Source organism: Dermacentor andersoni, chromosome 9 (genome assembly GCF_023375885.2).
Source record: "Dermacentor andersoni chromosome 9, qqDerAnde1_hic_scaffold, whole genome shotgun sequence".
In the NCBI taxonomy this organism is placed as follows: Eukaryota; Metazoa; Arthropoda; class Arachnida; order Ixodida; family Ixodidae; genus Dermacentor; species Dermacentor andersoni.
In genome coordinates, this window is record NC_092822.1 from 134,485,674 (window position 1) to 134,509,786 (window position 24,113).

A 24,113-nucleotide genomic window follows, 5' to 3' on the forward strand; every position below is an offset into this window, starting at 1 on the left:
AACTCCCCGGCATCATGCGGCTCGTGCTCCTTGTCGTCACCGCGCCACGGCAATGGCAACGGATGAAGGAATATCCGCGGGAAATTTCACCCTCTTTGGCGTAATCATGCTAACGTGCTAACGATTGTTTAGTAGTATTGGTGCGGAGCGCGCGCATCCGAGCAACCCAGTTGGCCGCAGCGCGGCGTGGTTTTGCGAGAAATGTCAACAAGAGAGGAGAGCTGGCCCGATAGGCGGAGCAACGCCATGAGCAACGCCAACTTCCGGCTTCCCTTTAGCTATAGCTTCACAAAGAGTGACGTCAGGGCCTCTTCTGAGTTTCCTTCCTCCGTGAGTTAACCCGTCCAACAAACCATACGATGACCGTAATCACAGTGATGACAGTGAGAGCATTTTTCACGAATGGCCACCTAGTGGCGGCCTCTCGAAATGGCGTGCGGCTTCTTCGGCCAGTTCCATAGCCAAGCCCGGCCAAGCCTGGTCAAAACTCGTCAAAAGCCAAAATGGCGGTTGCAGAGCGTTGCCTACTTTAGCCCAGGCAGGTTCGGGTTGCGACGCATCATGCGGGAACGTTTTCACAGCTACTACGTAACAGCAGGGTTCCTTATACATTGGATCCTATGGAAGCTATGCCGGGACCGGATGAAAACGACGTAGCAGCCGGGAAAACACAGAAGTGAGGAACGTAACAGCAGGGTTCTACTGTACTAGGCATGTGCCAATAGGAATTTTTGTAGTGCGTTTTTTTCTATTGTTCTTGAAAATGATGAACAATGAATTTTATTTGTGTTCAGACGTAAAGGCCTATTGGAAAAGGAATTACATATTTGAAATCAGCACAATAATCTTAATAAGGTTGGAAAGTTTCATTACCATTGATGAAAAAATGAATATTATATCAAAAGCAGTGCCCTCTTTAAAAGGACTGTCGTCACATTGTTAGTGCGGAGAGAAAGCGGATGTCCTCGGCAGCTTTTCAAGCAGCTGCAGAGCGGAGGCAGCGAGAAAATCCCCATTCGGATTATTCCTCTGGAGCCTTCCGAGCCATTGGCTATGACGATTTCATGCATCCAGGAGATTGAAATGCTTTTTTCACATGGTGACTAGTTTTTTCCACTTTTCTCATCACACTTTTTTTGGTAATCAGCAATATTCCGGGAGGCATAGTTACTCGCCTAATCATCCAATATGAATAATTTTTGCTCTATCTGATAGCAAGGCTCCCAGGGAGTGCAATAAGTACAATACTGCATTTCTGCACTTTGAAACATATTGAAATTTTGAGGAAGTTAAAAAAAAATATCACGTCAAGGTAAAACTTTGAACTTTTGTAACTTTGGATAAAACAGAGGTAAAAACATGAGACAATGCTCATTGCACTCCTTGAGCATTTGGGAATATGTTCACATAACTTTTACATTTCTCACTGCAAAACATTTTCTGCCAGTTATCCCGAAACATGGGAAGGAGAAAAATTGTATAAAATATTTTTCTCATTATATAGAGAAAAACTAATTACATATATGCATCAAGCATATATAGTTATTATATAGCACATATATAATTATAGATTACCTACAAATTTCATTCCTCTAGCAGCAATATGAATAATGGTATTGCTCGAGGCCCAGGTCCCCGCTTTAGGATGTGTTACGCTCTTGCAGGCGCTTATTAACACACCTAGCTGTCTGGCCTATACATACTTTACAACATGCCAGCGGAATTGGGGTAACGTATATATAGGCCAGACAGCTAGGTCTGTTAATAAGTGCCTGCAAGAACATAACACATCCTTAAGCAATTTGGCAGTTTACTACCGTGGCTGCAAGAAGTGCAAAAAAAGTGTGCCGCTGATTGGACATTTTAGGGAATGGTAAGACTAGATGTGAATGGGAAATCTTGGAAGCTTTTCACATTGGACATGAGAAGTAAAATTGTATCAGTGATACGTCTTTATGTTTAACCAACAAGGAACTCGCCTACCTATCGGCAGGTAAAAGGTGATTAAAAAAACTGGCATTGATGAACAGGTCTTGGGAGCAGTACAAGTTGCTCATGCATCGCCTGTTTTCGTGCAGAAATGTACTTTTTGGGGCGGCATCCATGCACATGTCTTGGGAGGAGTTGAAGATGCGCATGTGTCGGAGGTAGTGTGAGGCAATGTGAATTCCAATAAGGTAGCATTGAAAGTCCAGCGTCCGCCTGTGTCTAATGCCTTTTACTTGTGTGCGCATCCTTTGTGCTTTGCTGGTACCCCCTTTCTTAGGTTAATAGTCTCTGCCAGTCCTGGAATTTGTCTGTTCTCCTACGCTAATGAAAGATACAGAGAAAACACCGGTGACCCACTGTTCCCCTGAACCCAGTGAAATAACGCAGCATTACCCTCTGGTCCAACATTACGTCCAAATGTCAACCCTTGAACCAACCGTGAGTGGCATACCTGAGCAGGCGGGTCTGCTGGCGCTTGCGAATGGAAGGGTTTGTCTCAAAGGTGTGTGGCCGCTTGCGCTTCTTCCCCGTGGCTATGGCAGCAGCAGCAGCCACCCCAATGGGACCTGATGCAAGAATTGAAACAAATCCCCACTGCACTGCGATTCCACCCGAATGGCTTTAATGCCATCCCTTATGCAGTGCAAGACGGTGGAAGGTCACATCCCAAGTAATGGTGTGCAATCATTAGAAAATTTCAAGTATTACTGTTTTTAATATACGATTCAAAAATTAGCCATATGAAACAAATCGAATATATTGCTGGCTGTGCCGGAGCAAACATGGTTCTTAGTGTTTACTCCTATGATGCAACAAAGTGTGCCTTGTCTTGTGCTGAATTTTGCGATATCTTCACGATTCTGGCGAAATTTCGCTTGTAAAACACGCTTAGCCACTGGACGGTTAAGCATTGCAGGAAAGCAGGGCTCTCACTAGCAAGGGCCACAAGTTTGTGAACAGCGAGGATGCACTCTTTTGCAGGTCCCCCCTCCCCCCAATCCTAAGCTTATTCCTCGACAGGAAATGCGATGAGTGGTGACTGGTACAGGAAGTTTACAGGAAATCGATGGCACAGGTAAGGCAGTAATCGGTAAGGCACAGGTTGGCGAGAACAAACAACTAGAGGAAATTACTCAATTTTCCAAAGCTAACATGAGGCACATACACACTCTTTTAGTATAACAGCTTACTGGTTAAATTTTTTTTACCAATGACAATGTAATTGCAATGTTCTAACATGTTAAAATAAACCAATTCCCTAATAATTGCATGTGCATATTATTATTTAATATTCAATGCAAAGAATTTCTATTCGATTCATATTAGAAAATTTTTATATTTGCACACCCCTACAAATAACATATTAGTTTGACAAGAGGCAGCAGGACAGTCTCTCTGAATCATGTTGACTTTATGATCTGCATGTGGTGCGTTTACGTCCTTGCAAGCTAGCGTTGTGATGAGACTTTCTAGCCTGCATGCGAGTGTCGATTGTCTGGTGTGGATGTGGTGTGTGTAGATGCGGCCTAGAAATCAATCGAACGCACTGACCTGCTGCTGCCAGCTGGGTGGTGACATCGTCGGCAACTGTCGAAGAGGACAGCAGATCCGAGTCGTCGAAGGGGCTGTCGGGGCTCGAGGGCGGGTCACTCAGGTCGTCGGCTGACATCATCGAGTGACTCACCACAGCCACACTGAGCGACTGCGTCAGCTCCCCTCCATCTGCGTTCATCCTCCAGCCGGGGGCCGGTGGGAGGTTTTCGGCCACCACCTTGCCCGTCGGCTGCATCAGAGACATTTCCCTCTCAACTCTGCATCTGTTCTGCCACTCGTCGATTTCAGTTGCAAACACTATGGCACCATGGTGAGAGAAACCAATCGAGAGGTGAACTTGGTGACCCTGCCGAGAAAGCTCAGCGAAAGCAGCCTGGTCGAACAATGCAGCTTACATTCGTGCTGTTGTATATCAACCGGTGGTCATCATGACAATCTGACGACTTGTTATACCCATTTACTAATACTCAGATACATGGGTACATATGAGGAAACTATTATCTCATACAAAAGCAGAAACATGACAGCCCTGGCGAAAGGGACAAAAATGTGGCAGCATGCATTTGGTCTGTGCTCCTACATTAATTGCCCGATGCCTTTCTCTTCAATAAATAGCAGCATTCATGACCAAAGCTGCATCAGTATTGTGCAGCCCAGCCCGCTTTGTTCTTTCGGCGCCTTGCCACCATTTGGCCAAGATGAGTTGGCCCATGGCAAAGTGTTATGCTTACGCTTCTGTGCATATTGGACAGCCCACAGTAATGACTATCCAACCTCACCAATAACTCTCTAGGGCACGCAACAGCACACATCGTTCTGTCTTCCAACCAGCATACACCCGCACCAATGCCCCCAGCATGACAACACATCACTCAGCCACTTTCTACAACTGCAACAGTTTTATGCCACCACCTCTTATTTCTTTACTTGGATGATACAGACAGCTGCCTGTTGGCAGCCGAAGCAGGAGTGGAACATCTGGGAAGAGTAGCATTAACAGGCATCATTGAAACAATTGCAACCCTTTAAACACAACAAAAATATGAATAAGCCGAAAACCAAAAAGTACATACTAAGTTAAAAGAGTTTAGTTTTTTAAAAGAGTACATTGCTACAAAAAAAAGAAAAAGAAACAGGGCAGCAAGAAACTTTACTGTATAAACTTATTCACTTGGCACAGATGATTATACAGCAAATAAAAGTGAGAAAACAATGAACCAGTTAGTGATGTCATGTAGGAGGAGCAGGTTCCATTCCATGGCTGTTCTAGGAAGCAATGAGCACACATCTGTGCATGGGTTCGTGACCTTAGTAGAGCACTTAACGGGCTGACTTCTTTGGCATGGGTGTGAGGCTGCAAGCTCGACCCTGACCCACGACTAGGAATGGGAATGGCCCGGACCCAAGAGAGAATGTAAGTGTAGCCGCTTTAAGGATGTGATTGCTATGGCACAGCTGCCAACATGTGAATATTAAAATTCGTAAAAATCCCACAAACGCAATCTTACTTTTTACTCAGAGCACGCATCGCCTACAGGATACATGCACAATTTATCACAATCATTTACCTTTAGATACAGCACACGCGCAGCAACAATCTTTGGAGCAGCAATAAACTGGCAAGTAGCTTTGCCAACGGTGTCTTTCGCAGCTACTTCGATGTTGCCAATTTTTCCTTGTATAGAAATGTTTGTCAATAAACCTGCACACAGCAAGTATTCTTCTGGTGTCCATTGATCAGCAGAGGATATTTGGGAATATAATTGGAGACGGATGAGTCAAAATTATCACGAACATAATTTTTTGTAAAATCAGAAGCAATTTAAGAAATTTTCAAAACAAGCCCGAATTTATAATCCCTACGATAAACTTGGGACAGTTGGCAGTCATGATGTGGTGATGTATCCCAAGACATTCCAATAAAACTGCAGAGGCAATAAAACATCGCAAAAGCTTTTTCTGACAGATCTACCAAAGCTAACAATTAACAGTACTGCTAACATAAAAAAGGCTGACAGAAGCCAAGGCTCGGTTAAAAATTTAAGGCATTTTATTTAAAAGTTTTGCGCGCACTTCATGTTGTTAACACCACTCCTTATAAGCACCTCTGAAAAGAACTGTCAGTTTAGCCTGGAGGTGCGGCTCTGACAGCGATGGCAAGTTGTAGTCCAGCGTCGATGCTGTTACTGCTCGACAGCGGCATGCAAACACGCTCTTGGACATAGCTCTTACAGCAATAAAAATTATAAAATTATACTGGGTGCAAAAGCAGCCAATATTTCAAGTGTGCACTTTTTAATTTAGGCCCAAAAATAATGACAGAGGGAAATGCACTGTAACACCCAACCCTCCCAAGCCCACAATAAAACACTTCTCATGCATAAACTGAAGGCCAACGAAGAACCCTGTGATTGCGGTTAAGGTAGAAGCCATCTATGTTACACTGCAGCAACTATAAAGCCACCGTCAAAGTGTTGTCATAAATTAAAAGAGCTGAAATGACACAACTGCAATAAAATAATCCCATCAAGATTGATAAAACAGTGCAATACAAAAGGTGGTAACAGTTATGGCGTTTTTCACTGGTCGATTCAGAGCAGGATTTCTTGCTCCGCAGCAACGAATCCAAATTTCACTGGTCGATCTGGAGCGGGTCCGCGTGTTCCACTGGTCGTTTTGGATCAACTCGCTCCGACCCGGATCGCTCTCACTTGCTCCGCCACCGAGGCGCGGATTCGTGCGGAAATAGCTCACGTCACTTCCGTTTTCAAGTGAAATCGGTACCCTGTTGGTACGCACCAACGTTCTTGTACGCACAACATTGCTTCGCAAAATGGCTGTGTTTGGTGCTGCTGCAGCGCTCGCATTTAGCGATGAGAGCTCGGACGACAGCGATTACGAAGTGACGTGGGTGCTGTATGAAGCCTTCTATGCACGTTGTCCATGCACAATACTTGCGGGCGCGACATGGAAATGACGGACTATGCGATTGCCGCGGTCAAATTACACAGGGGGGACGATGAGTTTGGTTGCCGTGGAAACGTAAGAGCGGAAGTCGGGCATGGGGGTTTCCGGAACCGGTTTGTGCGACGTGTGCGCAGACTTCCTGTGTGTTCCCCCGCAAAGCGTTTTTACGCTCCGCTGGCCGATTCGAATTTGTGAAACCCGAGCGCTAGCTCGAGGATTTCGACGACCGCTCCAGATCGACCAGTAAAAAATGCCATTAGATTACAAGCAGAGTTGTTCTTTTTGTAGAATTCTCGTTTTTTCAGGAGAACAAAGTTTGTTTTTCTGTAAAAAAACAAAAACAAGAAGAATTAGACTTTGTCTTACAATAAGACTGGGGCTAGTTTGTATCACAGCATTCTGCTTACTGTGCTACACAAAGGACAAAATATGAGAGGCTGAAACACGTGTGCGCAAACACACATGAACTTTGTCTTACAACCCATCTGACGAGTGCCGATGGTAATGTGTTAGCACTGAATCAATATAGTGACATAATGTATTGGCACATTCTTAACGAGTTATGTACGAAGCGTGCACTGCCGAGGGATTCCTGTTTCACGCTTCCCTAAGGACACCCGCCACCATCTGGCACCACCCCCCCAAAGCCTGGGCGTGGCCTCCAAAACACATGGGGTGTCGGGGCATGCAAACGCTGACAAACACATCATGCGGCAACCAGGTTCCTGTATCGCGCTTCTTTCTGCACATGCTGCGTCATCCGGTGGCACTGCTGAGATTTATGTGCATGGCTTCCAAAAAGAGAACCGTGGCGCACCAGTGCTTGCGAATGCTGAGAATTGTTCCCTCGTTTGCCACGCACTCAAGAGGCACATAGTCAGTGACGCAAATTGGTGAGAGGTTAATTGAAGAGACGCACGTACCCAGTGCATTTGTGGCGCAGCCTGCTAATGTGTCTAGTTGCTGTCCTTGAGAAACCCTTGTGATGTGGGTTCAATTCCGCTAATCATCAGAAAAAAACTTATGCAATCATTTACATCATTGTAGGGCAGCACGTTGCCAGTGGCACATACCTAGTCACTCAAGTTGGCGGCATTCATTGAAGAGTGGCACGCACCTACTGGGGCATACCCAGAGCGCCAAGTATGCATCAAAGAGTTTCTTCGAACAGTGGTACTTACCCAGTCCCACATCTACAGTGACCCATGTTGGCGTGAAAGAGGTTTATTGAAGAGCAGCATATATGTACGCAGTGCCAGATACTGAGTGACCCAAGCAGGTCTGAGGGTTTTTATTTTAGACCCCTTTCCTTCAGCACAGCAGCCAGATTCGCTAGCCATTTGACCACTGAATACCCAGTAACCAAGGTAGGTGGGAAAATGGTTGTAGACATATAATTTTGTGCTGATACTTGCATGGGCTTTGATTCCAGAAAGCTCTTTTCCGCTGATGGCACTTTTCTTCAGCCCCTGTGCTTAAGGAGCTGGGGCTGCGGTTGGCATATGAAAATCCATGCCACTTGTGAACAGCGAAAGGTTTCACGCGAAAAAATAGCATTGGTCAATCATGAGAGCTATAACCTAGCATATATGTGGCCATAACTCAGCTGGTGCATTTCTTTAACATCAACGGCCTATCGTTGGAACACATCGATACGCAAGCATACGACAGAGAGATGGAGCAAACGCGGGCTAGCTGGGATGCCTATGCCAGCTGCATAGAAAAGGATATGTCACCGCATATACGTGAGAGGTGCGAAAAGGAATTTTACCAGAGAAAGATGAACCAGAAAAGGCACCACAATGTGTGGTGCACAATGAAAGGGCAGAGCATGTACCACTTCGCAGACTACAACTTGCACGGAACATGATGCAGATAACACACACACGTGAGAGTGCGGCACACTGTTCACAGCCGGGAAAAAGCCTTCATGGGACACACACACACAAAAAAGAAAACTTCAAGTGGTTTGCCGTCGCTTGTATGGCACCGCCTCGCAAGGCGGAACAGTGCGTTAGAACCTTAGAAAAATAATGCTAGAAGTAATGCAATCCGAAGGTGACCGTAGCCAGTTGGCTGAGCGAGGTGAAAGTCCACAAGTACCCCTGTTGCAATCTGTCAAGTCCCCAGAAAGAAGGCGGCAAGCGCTCATTGCCTTTTTGTTGTCTGCTAGCTTGAGAACTTCCAGCAGCCAGACAAAAACATCCTGGCTGGTTCTGGCAGCCTGCATGTTCATTTTACCCACAGTAAAATGAACATGCAGTGGGCGAAGCAGCCCGAGAAAAACGAAGGTGCTCTGGCTGGCTCTGGAAGCCTGCGGGTAGCCAGAAGTGGAAAAGCAAAGAGGCCCAATGATGCAGAGTGGTATCGAACCACGTCACAAGTGCTCTCAAGGACAGAAATCTGACGCATTAGCAGGCTGTGCCACAAATGCACTGGGTACTTGCCACTTTCAATGACTTTCACACCAGTACTTTGGCAAGCTGCACCATGAATGAATGCACCTCTCCCCAACTTGGGTCACTGAGTTATGCCTCTGAATCTGTGGCAAACGAGGGGACAATTCTCAGCATTTGCAGGCAGTCCCACGTCCCACTTCTCATCTTAGAGGCCATGTGCGAACTTCTCAGCAGTGCCACTAGATGGTGCAGTGTGTCCAGAAAGAAGTGCGAAGAGCCCAGTTGCCACACGAAGAGTTTTTCAGAGTTCACAAGCATCGGCGTGCCATGCATTTTAGAGGCCAAATGCAGGGTTTGTAACAGCGGCATTAGATAGTGCTGAGCGTTCTTAGGCAAGCACAAAAGGGGAATCCCGCTGCAGTTCATGTCTCATACATAACTTGTTTCGATGGTGGCAATATGCTGTTGTTGCTATCCTCGAGAGTCATCGTAAGATGGATTCCACTGCATTTGTTTTGATTTTCTTCTTTTTTGCGAAATTAAGTGGCACAGTGGCACTGTGCACCTCTGCGCTGCTCTTTAACGAACCTCTTTGATGCCGACATAGGTCACCGAGGATGTGGGACTGGGTATGTCCCACCGAGTATGTCCCTTCTCCTCAATGAACCTATTAACTTTGGTCACTCGGTCTTTCCCAGTAGGCATGTGCCGCTCTTCAATGACAGTCTTTGACACCAAGTTGGGTAACTAGAGATGTGCCACTGGGCACGTACAGCTCTACGATGACAAAAAAGATTTAATTTCTTCGAAACTTGGCGCAATGAAACATGCGCTGTTAAAGACAGAGAATGACATCGATTGGAAGCGGATTACAGATTGTTCAAGTGATCAAGATGGCACTGGCATGAGCCGTTCATGACACACGTTTTCAACCTATTTTTTCTTCTCAATTTTCAACACACTCCTGTGGCCCCATCGCATGTGTGCGCTAGGCCCTGCTGGCTGTTCAACAGTAGTAACAGGAAGGACTGCGCAATACTGTCTTTCCTGGAAACGCTTCAACGGAACAGCTGATCTTCCATGTTTCAGACGGCATGTTCATACCCAAAACGACAAGACGGACACACACAGGCGCTAACTTCCACTGTTGGAAGTTAGTGCCTGTGTGTGTCTGTTTTCTCCTCTATGTCCTTGTGCTATTTGCACTATAGGAAAAAACTACACTGGAAGAGAGCTCATTCGTCGGCACTCCACATGGACATGGTATCGACACTGGAGCTCTGAGATTGCATAAGTCCTGCCGAGGAGCCATGCATTAGGTCATGCTTCACTCGCAGCGAGCAGTAATCGTGGCATTTTTTTTTTCCAGCATCAAAAACAGCTAATTCTGCCAGCTTTTTGTGATGCTTCCACTCACGGGGCTTTTCTATACTGCCATTATTATCTTAAGCTAGGCTGCCACAGTAACATCACCATAAGCTGAGCAGGCCTGGCAACCATGGCTTGCTGCTGCTATTTGGTGCCGCAGTTCTACAACATGGGAGAGCGAAATGTTAAATCATGAGGCAGCAACTCATGAGGCAGCCTCCAAGAAAATTCAAGTCGAAGGCTACTGCCGTTTTACTTGTACTTTGAAGTTTCTGCTACCAATAACGTGGGTTTTGTGTGCGTTAATTATGAGAATCCTTTTCGCTCTGTTCTTGGACTTGCTGAAGAAGCGAAAATGGTGGCCTTGGGAAAGTGTTGCAGGGCCCCTCTAGGCATCAGCGATACAAGACAGCTTCAACCAACGGTGTAATTTTCTATTAAGTAGTACAGCGCAAACTCTTGGTTAGCATTTTCAGATTAATTTTGCTTACTGCAAAAGAAGGCTGCTGCGATCTTTACAGTGACCACATTTTCTGCAAGTTAGACATAACACATTTGTGCAAAGACAACTGGGACCAGTGAGGGACCCATTACAAGACTGCTGCTAAAACCATCCACTACAGCAAATCTGAGACCCACAAAGCTTACTTGTATCTTAAGCATCCTGCACATTTATCCTTGTGAGAGAATGTGCATTGTCAGCCAGAAAAAGCAGCAGGAGCTTTAATAAGCAGTTTGTGCTACAAGATGTTAACATGCATCATTTACAAATCTGTCAGAAAATATAATATAGTCGCGGTACGACGTGTACAGCAGACAGGGAGACGTTCAAGAACAACAAGACAGCCAGTTCAAAAACAAACGGAACCGAGGCACGTCTTCTTCGTCCTCACCTAATCTCAGCCACCCACTAGACGGAGTCCGTTAATGCCTCCATCGTCATTGTCTTCTAAGTAGAATACACACGCGTGTATTCTACTTAGAAGACAATGACGATGGAGGCATTAACGGACTCCGTCTAGTGTCCTCCCCTAAAAGAGCATCGCCCCAATGCTAAGCCACTAATGTCACAGGCGGAAGTAAGAGTCTCTGGCATAGTTATTCGCTCACATACAGCTTCATGCAGACAACGTGCACAAGTTCATAACAATGCGTGCGGCGCGGCGTACAACTGGGACTATCAGGGACGACCTCGCACGTGACATCACTGAGTCGGCGCAATACTCGATGTGGTCCGAAGTATCGTCTTAACAGCTTCTCGGAGCAGCCTCGTTTCCGTATGGGTGTCCAAACCCACACTCTGTCGCCGACGTCATAGATGACCATTCGACGGTTAAGATCATAGCGCCCTGTGTCGTAGTTTTGCTGCTGGCAGATCCGCAAGCGTGCGGGCTGCCGAGCCTCTTCTGCGCGTTGCGTAAACACATCGGCGTCCGTATCAGTGTCGTCAAAGTCGTGTGGAAGCATTGCATCCAGCATCATTCGCACATCCCGTCCGTGAACAAGGGTGAACGGAGTCATGCGCGTTGTCTCTTGTTTCCCCGTGTTATATGCAAAGGTGATATAAGGAAGGATGTCGTCCCAATTTTTCTGTTCAGCATTCACGTACATGGAGACCATGTCTTCAATTGTTTTCTTTAGGCGTTCTGTTAATCTGTTGGTTTGTGGATGGTAGGCGGTTGACTTCCGATGAGACGTTCCACTTAGCAGCAAGACGTGTTCTAAATGTGCAGCCGTGAATGCGGTTCCTCGGTCTGTTATTACGACAGTTGGTGCGCCGTGTCGCAACACAACATGCTCAATGAAAAAGCGCGCCACCTCGGCTGCTGTACTTCTCTGGATTGCCTTTGTTTCAGCGTAGCGTGTGAGATAGTCCGTCGCTATGATAACAAAGCGATTCCCTGCAGTAGAGGTAGGAAGTGGGCTTAATATATCCATTCCGATTTGGCCAAATGGTCGAGGAACCCGGACGGGTTGTAGGAGACCGGCTAGTTTCGACGGAGGCGACTTGCGCCTCTGGCAGTCGAGGCAAGTGCGAATGTGATGTTTCACGGTGGTGGTAAGTCTCGGCCAGTAGTATCTCTGCTGCACTCTGGCCAACGTTGTTGTGTAGCCTAAGTGACCAGAAGTCACCTCGTTGTAACAAGCTTCAAGTACTTCCGTACGAAGAGCTGCAGGAATGACGAGCAGATAGGGGGACCCGGTCGAAGAAAAGTTTCGTTTATAAAGTACTTTCGCCCGCAAGCAAAACGACAACAGTCCTCCTGCGAAAACTCTAGGCGGTTTCGCAGACCTGCCCTCTAAATACTTGATGAGTTCAAGCAACTCAGGGTCGTCCCGTTGTTGTTGCGCGATGATGGATGTGTCCAGAACACAAAGAAATGCCGAGTCTTTTTCGGGTGGAGCAGACGACTCTATTGGCGATTGAGACAGGCAGTCAGCATCCGTATGTCGTTTCCCCGACTTGTACTTGACAGTCATGTCAAACCCTTGCAACCGTAGGCTCCAACGCGCCAGTCGTCCCGAAGGATCTTTAAGGTTTGTCAACCAACACAGTGAATGGTGGTCGCTGATAACTGTGAAGTGGCGGCAATGCAAATGTTGGGGAAATTTCATAACTGCCCATACTACGGCGAGGCATTCTTTCTCAGTCGTGGAGTAATTAGCCTCTGTGCGTGAGTGTTCTACTAGCTCCCAAGGCAACATTGCTTGCATCAGTGTGCAATGTAGGAGCGGTCTCATCAAAGTGAGCAAGCACTGGAGGTGTCTGGAGACGTTCCAGCAAGTCGTTGAATGCACCTTGCTCTTCGTCGCCCCATACAAAAGCAACGTCGTCTCTCGTCGGGCAAGTTAACGGCGACGCAATACGAGCAAAGTCTGCAATAAACCGCCGGTAATAGGCACAGAGGCTGAGGAAGTGCCTAACATCCTTTTTGTTGGATGGTACGGGAAACTGTGCGACGGCGGCAATTTTTTCAGGATCCGGGCGGACACCTGCGTGGCTGACGACGTGACCAAGAAGCTGTAGTTCCACAAAGCCAAAGTGGCACTTCTCCGGTTTCAGGGTAAGGCCGGCAGACCGGATAGGCTGCAGAACCGCTTCAAGCCATTCGAGATGTTCTTCAGCTGTTGCGGAGAACACGATGATGTCGTCGAGGTACACTAAGCAGGTTTTCCACTTCAGGCCTGAAAGCACAGTGTCCATGAGGCGTTGGAACGTAGCAGGGGCTGAGCACAAGCCGAAAGACAAGACCTTAAATTCGTATAGGCCGTCTGGTATCACAAAAGCAGCCTTTTCATGGTCTCTTGGGTCTACCTCGATTTGCCAATATCCGCTTTTTAAATCCATTGAGGAGAAGTAACGCGCATGTCAAAGACTGTTGAGTGAATCGTCTATACGGGGAAGCGGGTATACATCTTTCTTTGTCACCTGATTTAGTTTTCGGTAGTCCACACAGAAACGCAAGCTGCCGTCCTTTTTCTTGACTAGAACTACAGGAGATGCCCAAGGACTCATTGATGGTTGGATCACGTCGCCCTTAAGCATTTTTGTCACTTATTGTTGTATGGCTTCACGTTCTCTGGGAGCAACACGATAAGGATTTTGGTGAATTGGTCTTGCCGTATCCTCTGTAATTATTTGGTGCTTTGTTAGAGGTGTCCGACCGACGCTAGACGTCGACACAAAGCAGTCGCTGAATTTGGCCAGTAGCGTAAGAAGCCGTTCTCGTTCGTGTGGCAACAAAGCAGTGCTGACGTCAAGTACAGGAGCCGGGTCTTGTGAGGGTGTTTCTTCGAGTAGTGAACAGCAGCCGCGGACATCGGCAACACCGTCAAAATAAGCCACAGCCGTGCCCTTTGGAAGGCGCCGTCGCTCTGTGCTAAAATTTGTTAGAAACAGGTTCGTGCACCCTTCGGTGACATTTACGATTCCTCATGCGACCGAGATACCATGAGTGAACAACAATGTGGTTATTTGGTTGGCAACGCCTTTGCAATGAAACGGTACGTCACATGCTACCGAAACAAGGGTACATGATCGAGGTGGGATGACAACGTTGTCTTCTGTTAGACGAAAGGAGTGGTATTGCAGCGTTAAGCAATAGACTAAACCAGGACTCTTATAAAATGTCACCATGCGATCTGGGATGTTAACTACGGTGCCATATTCTTTCAGAAAATCCATTCCAATAATCAAATCTTTACAGCACACAGGCAGAACGATGAAAGCAGCCACGAAAGAAGAATCTCGATATTAATTCTAGAAGTACATCTTCCAGCAGGCATCAGTAATTGACCACCTGCCGTCCTTATTTGAGGGCTAGTCCATGGCGTCCTTACTTTCTTCAGGCAGAGGACGAGTTCCTGACTCATTATAGAGAAATCGGCACCAGTGTCGACTAACGCTGTCACTGACTTTCTGTCCACCAAAACATCAATGTTGGCGCTCACAATTTTTTCGGTGTTTATCGGCTTCACAGCGTTCTGCAGTGGGAGTGTTGGGGGCTTTTTATTGCCTTGCGGCGGGCCTGCAACCTTACCCCCAGAGCTCGCTGCCTTCAGTTTCCCCGGCGTGGGCGGGCGACCTTCGTCCTCGGAGGTCAGCAAAAGTACGTCCAGTAGGTGAAGCCATCTGACGTGGAGGGGTTGGAGAACGCGACTGACGGCTGAAATCAGACCTATCGTTCGGCACAGATTAGTCATTCGGGTGTGCTATTGGAGGTTCCTGAAAAGTAGCGTCGTCGCGGCGTAGCATGGAATCGTCATTTGCACATCGACCATAGGACCACGGACGATGAAGTCGAAATGATGTGTCGCGATTCCAGCAATTACGCGAAATATGGCCGGCGCCTCCGCAGTGAAAACAAAGTGGCCGCCTATAGACAGTGCACGATACGTCGGTTCTCCGAAATTGTGGCCGTCCCGTAGCGTCGTTTTGCGGCATTGACCAAGGGGCGGCGAACAACGGCTGCTGGTGTGACTGCAGCGGCATAACGGGTGCGAGCCTTGAAGCATCCTCTTGCGGCGGCGACCAAGGAGCGTCTGTCAGAGGCAGGTGGTACGGTGGTGTGGTTACGACGGGTGGTCGACATCGGACAGCGGCGGCGTAAGTCATGGGACGCTGGTGATATTGAAGATCGGCTGCCGGGAACACCTGCCTGATTTTCTCGCACACCACTTCGGCGATTGATGCTACGGGTCTATCCAATGTTGGTGTCAGAATCTTTTGCACTTCCTCTCTGACAAGCTCTCTGATCAATTCACGCAAGGAATTCTGATACTCGGCAGTCCCTGCGGCGACATTTATTGCAGTGCTGGTGGATAGTCGATCGTACTGCCTGCACCGTTGATGAAGGGCCCGCTCAATAGCCGTAGCCTCTTTGATAAAGTCAGCGACGGTGACTGGTGGATTCCGCACAAGCCTCGCGAACAACTGCTCTTTTACACCTCGCATGAGGTAGCGCAGCTTCCTATCTTCGGTCATGTTCGGGTCGGCTCTACGAAAGAGGCGGGCCATGTCTTCGGCGAACATTGTGACCGACTCATTAGGTTGTTGCACCCATAGCTCCATCATCTGCTGGGCGCGGTCGCTTCGGTCGGCACTTGCAAAAGTATCCGTGATCTGCCGAAAGTCATTCCATGTCGTCTGGCTAGCTTCATGGTTCTCGTACCAAGTACGGCCACTGTCGTCAAGGGCGAAATAGACGTGGGAAGGCTTTTGCTGCTCAGTCCACTGGTTAATCTGTGCGACGCGTTTATACTTGTCAAGCCAGTCTTCAAAGACTGCACCGCGATAGCGATCGGGAACCAGTGGATGAAGTTACCTGTTACCTGAAGAACCAGTTACCTGTTGTGGACTGGGAAACCGGCTGCTTTGGGGTGCTTGTGGTGAGCTGGTTTCGGCCATTGCGAGATGTGTGCAGCTGCCGGAGAGAGGTGGTTGAAGAGGGGAAAACTCCGGGGCAAGGCCTAGCAGTCGGCGACTAAAACGATGCACGGGTGTCGTTAACTGGTGACAATGCCTCCGGGCTAGATGAACGACTCCCAGAAGGACTCCGGAGCATCAGGCGAACTCAGTACCCAGCGCCTCCACCAGTGTCGCGGTACGACATGTACAGCAGACAGGGAGACGTTCAAGAACAACAGAACAGCCTGTTCAAAAACAAATGGAACCGAGGCACATCTTCTTCGTCCTTATTTAATCTCAGCCACCCACTAGACAAAGTCCGCTAATGCCCCCATTGTCGTTGTCTTCTAAGTAGAATATACGCGTCAATCTCTTGTCTGTTGTTTAATGTAGTTTTGTTTACAATTCGCACAAATATTATTAACAGGGCATTAGTTTACAGGGTTTTAGTGTTAGTGTTGTGTCTGGTTAAATATTTAGTTCCTAGACATGTGTAAAGACTTGTGCAACAATTTATCCTACGGTAAATTATTAGATAAGTTTACTACTGCTATAATTAAAAGAATTTCTGTTTACCTTAGCAAGGGACAAATTCTCAAAAACTGCTTTGCTCTAGAGCTCCCCAAGCAATGAGTGTGGGTAGTTGTCATTTTAATTTATGCAAACAATTTGACAAATGCAGTACCTAATGATGTTTCAACTAGACTTGCAGAGGTAGTCTACAAAATGATCATTCTTTACAGAAAGCTGTTTGATGATTGTAGAAAGCAGCGAATGCAAGAAAAAACAATGTTTGTGCCTCCAAGCAAATAATTACAGTGTGCATTTTTTCACCTTATCTAAAGTGGACACCATAAATTCTCATGTAATGTCGACTACTGTCATCTATGTACAGTACTCACAGAATGAAATAGGACACGGAGCATTTAGTAGAACCCTGCAAATGTGCAAAGTGCGCGAGAGCACCATGTCATGTCGCTAGGAATTTGGTCACCAAACGTGACGAGGGCTCCGGTGTAAGCGTTCGCGCCAAAATTACGTCGATGTGACACGAACTGCAGCCGGTTGAAACGAAAGTATGCGCACTACTTAGCCCTAAATTGACGCGTTTCATTCCGTGAGCACTGTACATATCGTTACGTACAAAGATGCAGACGAGAAGCTATATAGTACAAGTATCAGGGGCGTAGCCAGGGAGGGGGGGAGGGGCTTAAGGGGCTTCAGCCCCTCGTTGAAATTTTTTTCGTGCTGTCATGCACTGCCAACCAAAAGAACCCCCAGCACTGGAAATCATTCTGAATTTTGCCTAGAATGTCCTTTTCACGCTCGAAAAGACATTTCAGAGCGAACATTGGGAAATCGGGCTGGATTTCGCGGCAACGTCCAAGCACCACTGGGAGTCACATAACGCAAGGAGCCCCATCCGAGCACAAAGTTCCGAGGGCATTTTGATGGCGAGCGGGCTCGTAGCGGCATCATTCAAAGACAGCGGAATATACGGAGCGCATGGATGTCAATTCTGAAACTTTATGGGTATGAAGTTCTCATGAAATTTCGACGAGAAAGGTGCATTGACATTTCCAAGGGTCCGAAGGGTACCACCACAGTTTTTTCACTTTGGGACCCTCGTCTGTATATTTGTCATGTTGTAATTACTTCTTTTTTTGGAACCAATAAATCTGAATCTGAATCAGTATCTATGAGAGCAGACACTGGAATGCTGTCGACTTGCACTTCAAGAAGGTTCATATGAGTGGGCAGCGTCAGTAGAGGATGTGGCTGTGTAGGGAGCAATGTAGCGTCACCTCGAGGCACTGCATCTAGTTTTCCGGCTGGGAGCGTCCGTAGGGAGTCAGGGAATATGAACGATGGGGCTGAAGTGAGCGAGATTGTCGGCGTTGGGGCGAAGACGACCATGAATTGAACTGGCGAGCTCTAGGTTGGGTGCAGGAGTTTTAGTAGCAGCTTTATCGGACCCTGCAGTACAGGGACAAGGGCAGCATGGGCAAGAGTAGCCAGTATAAATGATCTGGGCCGGGGAACTCCAGCGACTGCGACAGTGGCAATAAATGTGTCCGATTCAATGGCAGTGAAAACAGATGGGCCTGTCATCAGCAGCGCGCCATTCAGATGGGTCACGAAAACGTGGTGGGTAATAAGACGTACGATGGGGGGAAGAACCTGGGTGGGCATCATGGTGATGTGCCTGAGGAGATGGAGTGAAGACCCACGTTGGCGAAATGTTGGCAGACAACTGCCTGAATCAGGGAAACTGTGACACAGGTGTGTTGGAGGAGCTGGATTCAAAGGCAGCCAGATAGGCAGTCTCAATTTCTCACCAGACAACCCGAGTAACATCACCAGTGTTATTAAAACAGGGAGCGTGAGCAGAGGGAGATGTCGCAGCGGTGTTTGGTAGACGGGCAAACTGTTGGTCGATATGTCCACTTACTGCGAGTTCCAGGAGGTGGCCCTGTTTGATAACTGTGTCCATTGTCGTCACATTGTTGAAGACGGGCAAGTTGGAGTCGTAATCAGTAATGCCTTCGTGAATGTAGGAAACCTTGTCTGTCTGTCATGTGCGTGTAAACTTTGTAGCACAGAGTCAAGACGTCTTGAATGTACATGACATAAAGCTCCATGGACATCTGCTGTGGTTGAATAATGCCTTCTTCACGGCATGTTGGTGAGCATAAGTGTTGCTGAACAAGTCACAGGTTTTGTTTAAGCACATCCCAACTGGTGAGGTCATCTTCGTGTGTCTGGAACTATACTCGAGGTGTGGCACCGAAATAAAATACTAAAATACAGTCACCAACCGACTTTTCGGACTCCGAAAATTCGGACATGCTCGATTATTTGGTCTGCTTCGCGGCACCGCCACTCTCCCCATAGACCATAATGTATAACAACTGCCGAACGTTCGGACACCTTGCAACCTGTCGTCAGATTTTTCGGACACTCCTTGAGCCAACTCAATCGAAAGCACCATGCACCGACTCTGACCGGTGCACGTTTCGATTTACTGAACGCCATTTTTGTTTTGAACGGAGCCTCCTTGCTGCCCCACCAAGTGGCACTACTGCAAATCCCCGCTCATCATCATCGTTTGTGCCTGGTTTGTAGCTACAGCAGTTCTGGTCTCAGCTTAGAAAGCCATGTCAAGACAATCCAGCAGCTGACTTGTTTGTTAGTGCACGACGCTGCATTTTTCGTTTGTGCGACTGGCGTCGGCGTGACGATGTTTGCTTTGTGTGCTGTGTCGAGGTTGCAGCGATGCAACATGGCATACGGAAACATCGTGTCAAGTGTCTAATGGCGCCGACAGTGCCCGCGCAGACTGCGCTGGGGAATGCCGGCAAGCGGGTGCCGGGAGGCCTAGGATTTGTCGCCTTCCGATGTGCTCCCTACTGACGCCGAAAATGTTCTGCAAAGACCTGCGCAGTGGTTGCATTGCGATTACGGACACCGTCTCATTTGACAGTTTCATGGGTGATGACACTGCTGTACTGACATGCGCAGAACTTGACGACGGCGAGATCATTCGTCCGGTTTCTGCTGCGCCGCTGGAGGACGACTCAGAGTCGGAAGATGACGCACCATGTGCTATGCTGCCGTGGCATGCGGAGCGTGTACAAGCAGCGACTGTGCTTTCAGCCGCCTATAGTGACAGTACGACCCTCTCCGAGATTCAGGCTTACCTTATTGCGCGTAAATGGAACACCGCACAACGGCACACATTCACGATTTCTTCAAGCCTACTGCCGAGCCCGAATAAGTGCAAGGAAATAAAGGAGTTCTTTCTTTTTCTTCGTAATCTGCTTTTTTGGACACCTGTTTATTCGGACATTTCCACAGTCCCCATGAGGTCAGAATAAATGGTCGGCGACTGTACTATGTTTGCGAGTATGATAGTATGGTCCCATCAGTTACTGGTGCTGACGCGTTCGTACAGGCTGATCCAGTCCTCCACATCTTCCCCATCTTTTCCTAGGTATACGCCTGGATCACAGGGAGCGCAGAGTGCGATGTAAGTTGTAGGGGCGGCAGCAGGTGTCACAGCTGGTTGAGTCGAGCAACAGCCCATGCTAGCCTCCAAACGTTGTTGTCATCTTCACACTACTGGCCTCTTGGTTTTCGTAAATAATGGTCCGCAACAGCACTACTGCATTAACCCCCCTGAAAAAATTTGTGTTTTCTTAGAGATTAAATAATGCCCCCATAAGTATAATGCACGTGTGCAAGGTCAAAGTTGGACTGAGAATGCACTGATGTTTGAACTGAGGCTACTATAGTCGGATAGAACTTTAGAAAAAAGGGGAGGCCCCGCCCAGATGACTAAAGCATGACAGCCGATTGCCTCTGCGACTAAAATAGTCCCGCTCAAAAAATTGTACTCCTGAAACGCGTAATTCTGTGTATAAATAAAGACTTTTGTATTTTGATGACTGGTTTAGTAGAGCTCTCATGTGCCACAGCACATGCACGATAGCGACAGAAAAATAACCCCGTCCCTTCTACAACGCTGCCCATCGTCTGCTCTTTAACTGCATAGGAAGTGGCAAAAGTAGAAAGAGCAGCTCTGCATGGCTTTTGCACTTGTTCACATGTACACAGCGTATCTACTACTTGTTTTCCAAGCTTAAAATGAATCAGTTGCTATTGGAAAAGTACTTATATAAAACAATGCATTTATCGCCACCATTACAAACCTGGGGCGAGAATACAGTCGAGGCAGGAAGGTACAAAAATGCTTCATTCATAGTTTTACTCTTTATTATATTATTTATTATTATTATTATTATTTATATTATTCTATTATTATATTTATTATTTATAATACTCTTTATTTTAAATAGATTAAAATTTAAATTTTTTGGTTTTGTGTTTTTACAACTTTTTTTTCCTTTTCATTATCTTTTTTTTTGCAAGCTTGCAATTGCGCCAGTTCGCGCAATGCAATGCGTGCGAGTTTTCCACCGTGGAGCCCAGCAACTTCGGACTTTGTTGCCGAACGAGTCTTGTGTCGCCGCGATGTCAACTCCACCAAGGAGTCTCAACAAGAAGAACAAGAGTGGCCATATCCTGAATAGCGATTCACGCAACATGATCCTCCACTGCTAGATATATTGGCGTAACAGGGAGCCCTGAATGCAGTGTGGAGGCCATGACCAACTTTGTCGCCGAGATGCTCGGTCCGACGAAAACCGACCCTGTCTAACGAGAAACGCAGCGACACAGTACACTAACACACCCGCCGCTAACAGTAGGCCCCAGTCTTTGGAAAACCTTTCTCGTCATAACTTTACTACTCGGGAGCGAAATAAAACTACATGGAACAAACACGCAGGATGCGTGTTCGTAGCGGTCGCCGCGGGATCCTGTTTTCAGGCAAAGCGTAGCGCAGTGCCAGCGATGCTCGCTGCAATGTTCCTTCGCCAGATCATGGCTCAGAATAAACATATGCGGCACAAATGCCACATCGTAAGCTCGCAGTAATATTTGCGGCATGACAGACCATCACAAATAGTTATGGAACTCACTCTGACTAGGGGCTGAAGCACACAGCTGACGCGACCTCGCCCAGTTCGAAGCGCGGGCGGCCATCTTCTCCATCGGCGGGGTCACTGGCCGTCCAACTCATGACGTTAGTTCAGAGTGCGCGCCCATTGGTGGATGCTCATGTGCCTCGCCTCGGAGGAGTAAACACCCCCTTTTTTCTAAAGTTGTATCTGACTATAGTTGCTAAGGCAACATCTTCAAAGGGTGACCCGTTATTTGTAACAATCCCAGCCAACAGCTGAAGCACCACTCCATGCTGTGCAATCTACTGCATCAGCTAATTTTTCATCCGACTAGCACAAGCGAGAGACATTAGACAGCAATAGGCTCCACTGTATGCAGTGGCTAAAAACGTCTGTGAACATATAACAGCTCTCCTGGATTGCCATCTTGTATGCATTCTAAAAGCAGAGGTTCGGTTTTGTCTCACATGATTGTGCAAGGCCGCACCGACATTGCGGCCTAGGCCAATCTAGGGCAATCGCATGAGGTGAAACCGAACATTGACTTTTCAAACTTTTCAATAGCGGCCCTGGTGTCCATTACCTCAGCTGGAAGTCAGTGCAGTGCTTGGCACTTGCTTGTCCCATTCTCTTCAAGTACGAAAGCAACTTGAATGCATGCAAAGGCGCTTTGTGTTTGGTCTTTGTACAATGTAAACTGGCAGACAGTCTGGAAAAAAACTGCATCTGCACAACAGTGAGCGTTCACAGGCCCCAATATTTGTGAAAACTAACCTTTGGCCAAGACTTTGGCCGTTCTAAGCTGCTGGTGATTTTCTTTCCTTTATGCCTCTCCTACTTTGGCCAATGCTTTGGTCAGTGGGCACGTCAGCTGGCCGCCGGTGAACAGGATGTCAAATCTGTTCTTTTGTTTCACGCAGATTTTACTAGTCGAGACAACATGTTCGGCCGGCGCATCTGAAGCAACCTGGTTCGATTCAATGGCCTTTTTCTTGAGTGGAGAATGCGCAGAAGGACCAGATCATGCGTTTGAGTAGTACGCACATGAGCTCTCTGGAAGCTTTGTCAACTGGACTGGAGCACCACCCACTTCGACTTCCTCGGACGATGCGCCTATAAGAAGCTCATTATCCGAGCATCCCTTCCGTGGGCACGTCAGCTGGCCGCTGGTGAACAGGATGTCAAATCCGTTCTTCTATTTCACGCAGGTGAGCAATAAGTACCCATCAAAGAAATCTAGTGACCGATGCCTAACCCAGCTGACGTGCCCACGTCGCGTTGTGTCTTTTAATCAGGGTGCCTACCAAGTTGACATTTCCAAATTCCCTGAGTTTTCCAGGTTTTCCCTGAGTGACTTCGCAAAATTCCCTGAGTGATGCAGAACTATGTTTTATGTCACGATGGGCTGAAACCATTATTGCCCGATGCTGTCACTCTCTAGTAAGCATATGAAAAAATTTTTAAAAAAGAACGACTTAATCCAATTTGAATACTAAGGAGTAGTGTTTACGCTATTCAAAAAGAGAATAAAGGGAAGGGTTAGTAAAATGCACAGCAAATAAAATGTCTTAAAAAAATGCAAATCGAGTCAGACATTCTCAAATACGAATAAAAAAGGAGATACATTAAAAAGCAAATATTTTCAAAAATGAGCTATTTCTATCAACTGATAGCAAGCTCAGTGGTATGAGGCCCGAAATTTGTCACAATTGAGATTCTCTCTCAACAGCTCGTAAGTCAACCTCAACTGTCCTGACATACTCTCTGCCCGTGCACAATGCCTCAGTGTTGTTTCACTGCTTTAAAGAGATTATTTTGGTTTGGATGAGGGACACCTGCACCTCAGCATCAGCGAACACTTTGTTTTTTGAGCTCAAGCTCCTTCAAAACGGCGGCAGCAAGCTTTCTTTCCCGTTCATTCCTCAATGCCTAGGTAGTTTATGTTCTTGCCTTCCTTCCGCTACTCGTTCGTCCTACGGACCATTTGAAGCATCTTCTTGGTCAGTTTCACAGTTCACGTCCGATTTTTTGAACTCCCTAGGGTCTGCGAAAATATCCGAAAAATCAGCCAGTTGGAAAAAATAAATGGTTGTCATTTACTGCCCTTAAGGGCTCAAACCGCCACAGACACATTCGAAAAAGCTCTGAAGGCCTGTCGGTACACGTATTTGGCATATCGGTGCTCGTACTGTGACAAATAATACCGGGTGCATGCATGTATAATTCAGGAATGCATACTGTGTCCCGTGGCAATAGCCCCTTTCCACGCTTGTTATGCTTCGCCGCAATACATCTCGTATGCTTCACCGTGTAACAATATTGTATTAAGGCAAAGCTGACGTTCGGGAACCGGCATTATGCGACGTATTGTGCTTTCCAAGCTTCTAAGCCAGTCGCGAGGAC

General features: G+C 47.2%; 1 protein-coding gene across 6 annotated transcripts in view; it reads right to left on the minus strand.

Moving 5' to 3' along the window:
* Positions 1–24,113, minus strand: part of LOC126529766 (DNA-binding protein P3A2-like) — a 169,667-nt gene that overhangs the window by 122,589 nt on the left and 22,965 nt on the right. For 5 of the 6 annotated variants that reach the window (XM_050177275.3, XM_055070004.2, XM_055070001.2 and 2 more), the window contains exons 2-3: positions 3,541–3,772; positions 2,441–2,555 (exon numbers count right to left, since the gene is read on the minus strand). In XM_050177275.3, the coding sequence (XP_050033232.1) occupies positions 2,441–2,555; positions 3,541–3,721 (296 nt within the window). In that variant the 5' untranslated portion in view covers positions 3,722–3,772. Of the gene's footprint in view, positions 1–2,440; positions 2,556–3,540; positions 3,773–4,761; positions 4,923–24,113 lie in introns of all 6 variants that reach the window. The other variant, XM_055070003.2, reaches the window with a different exon arrangement.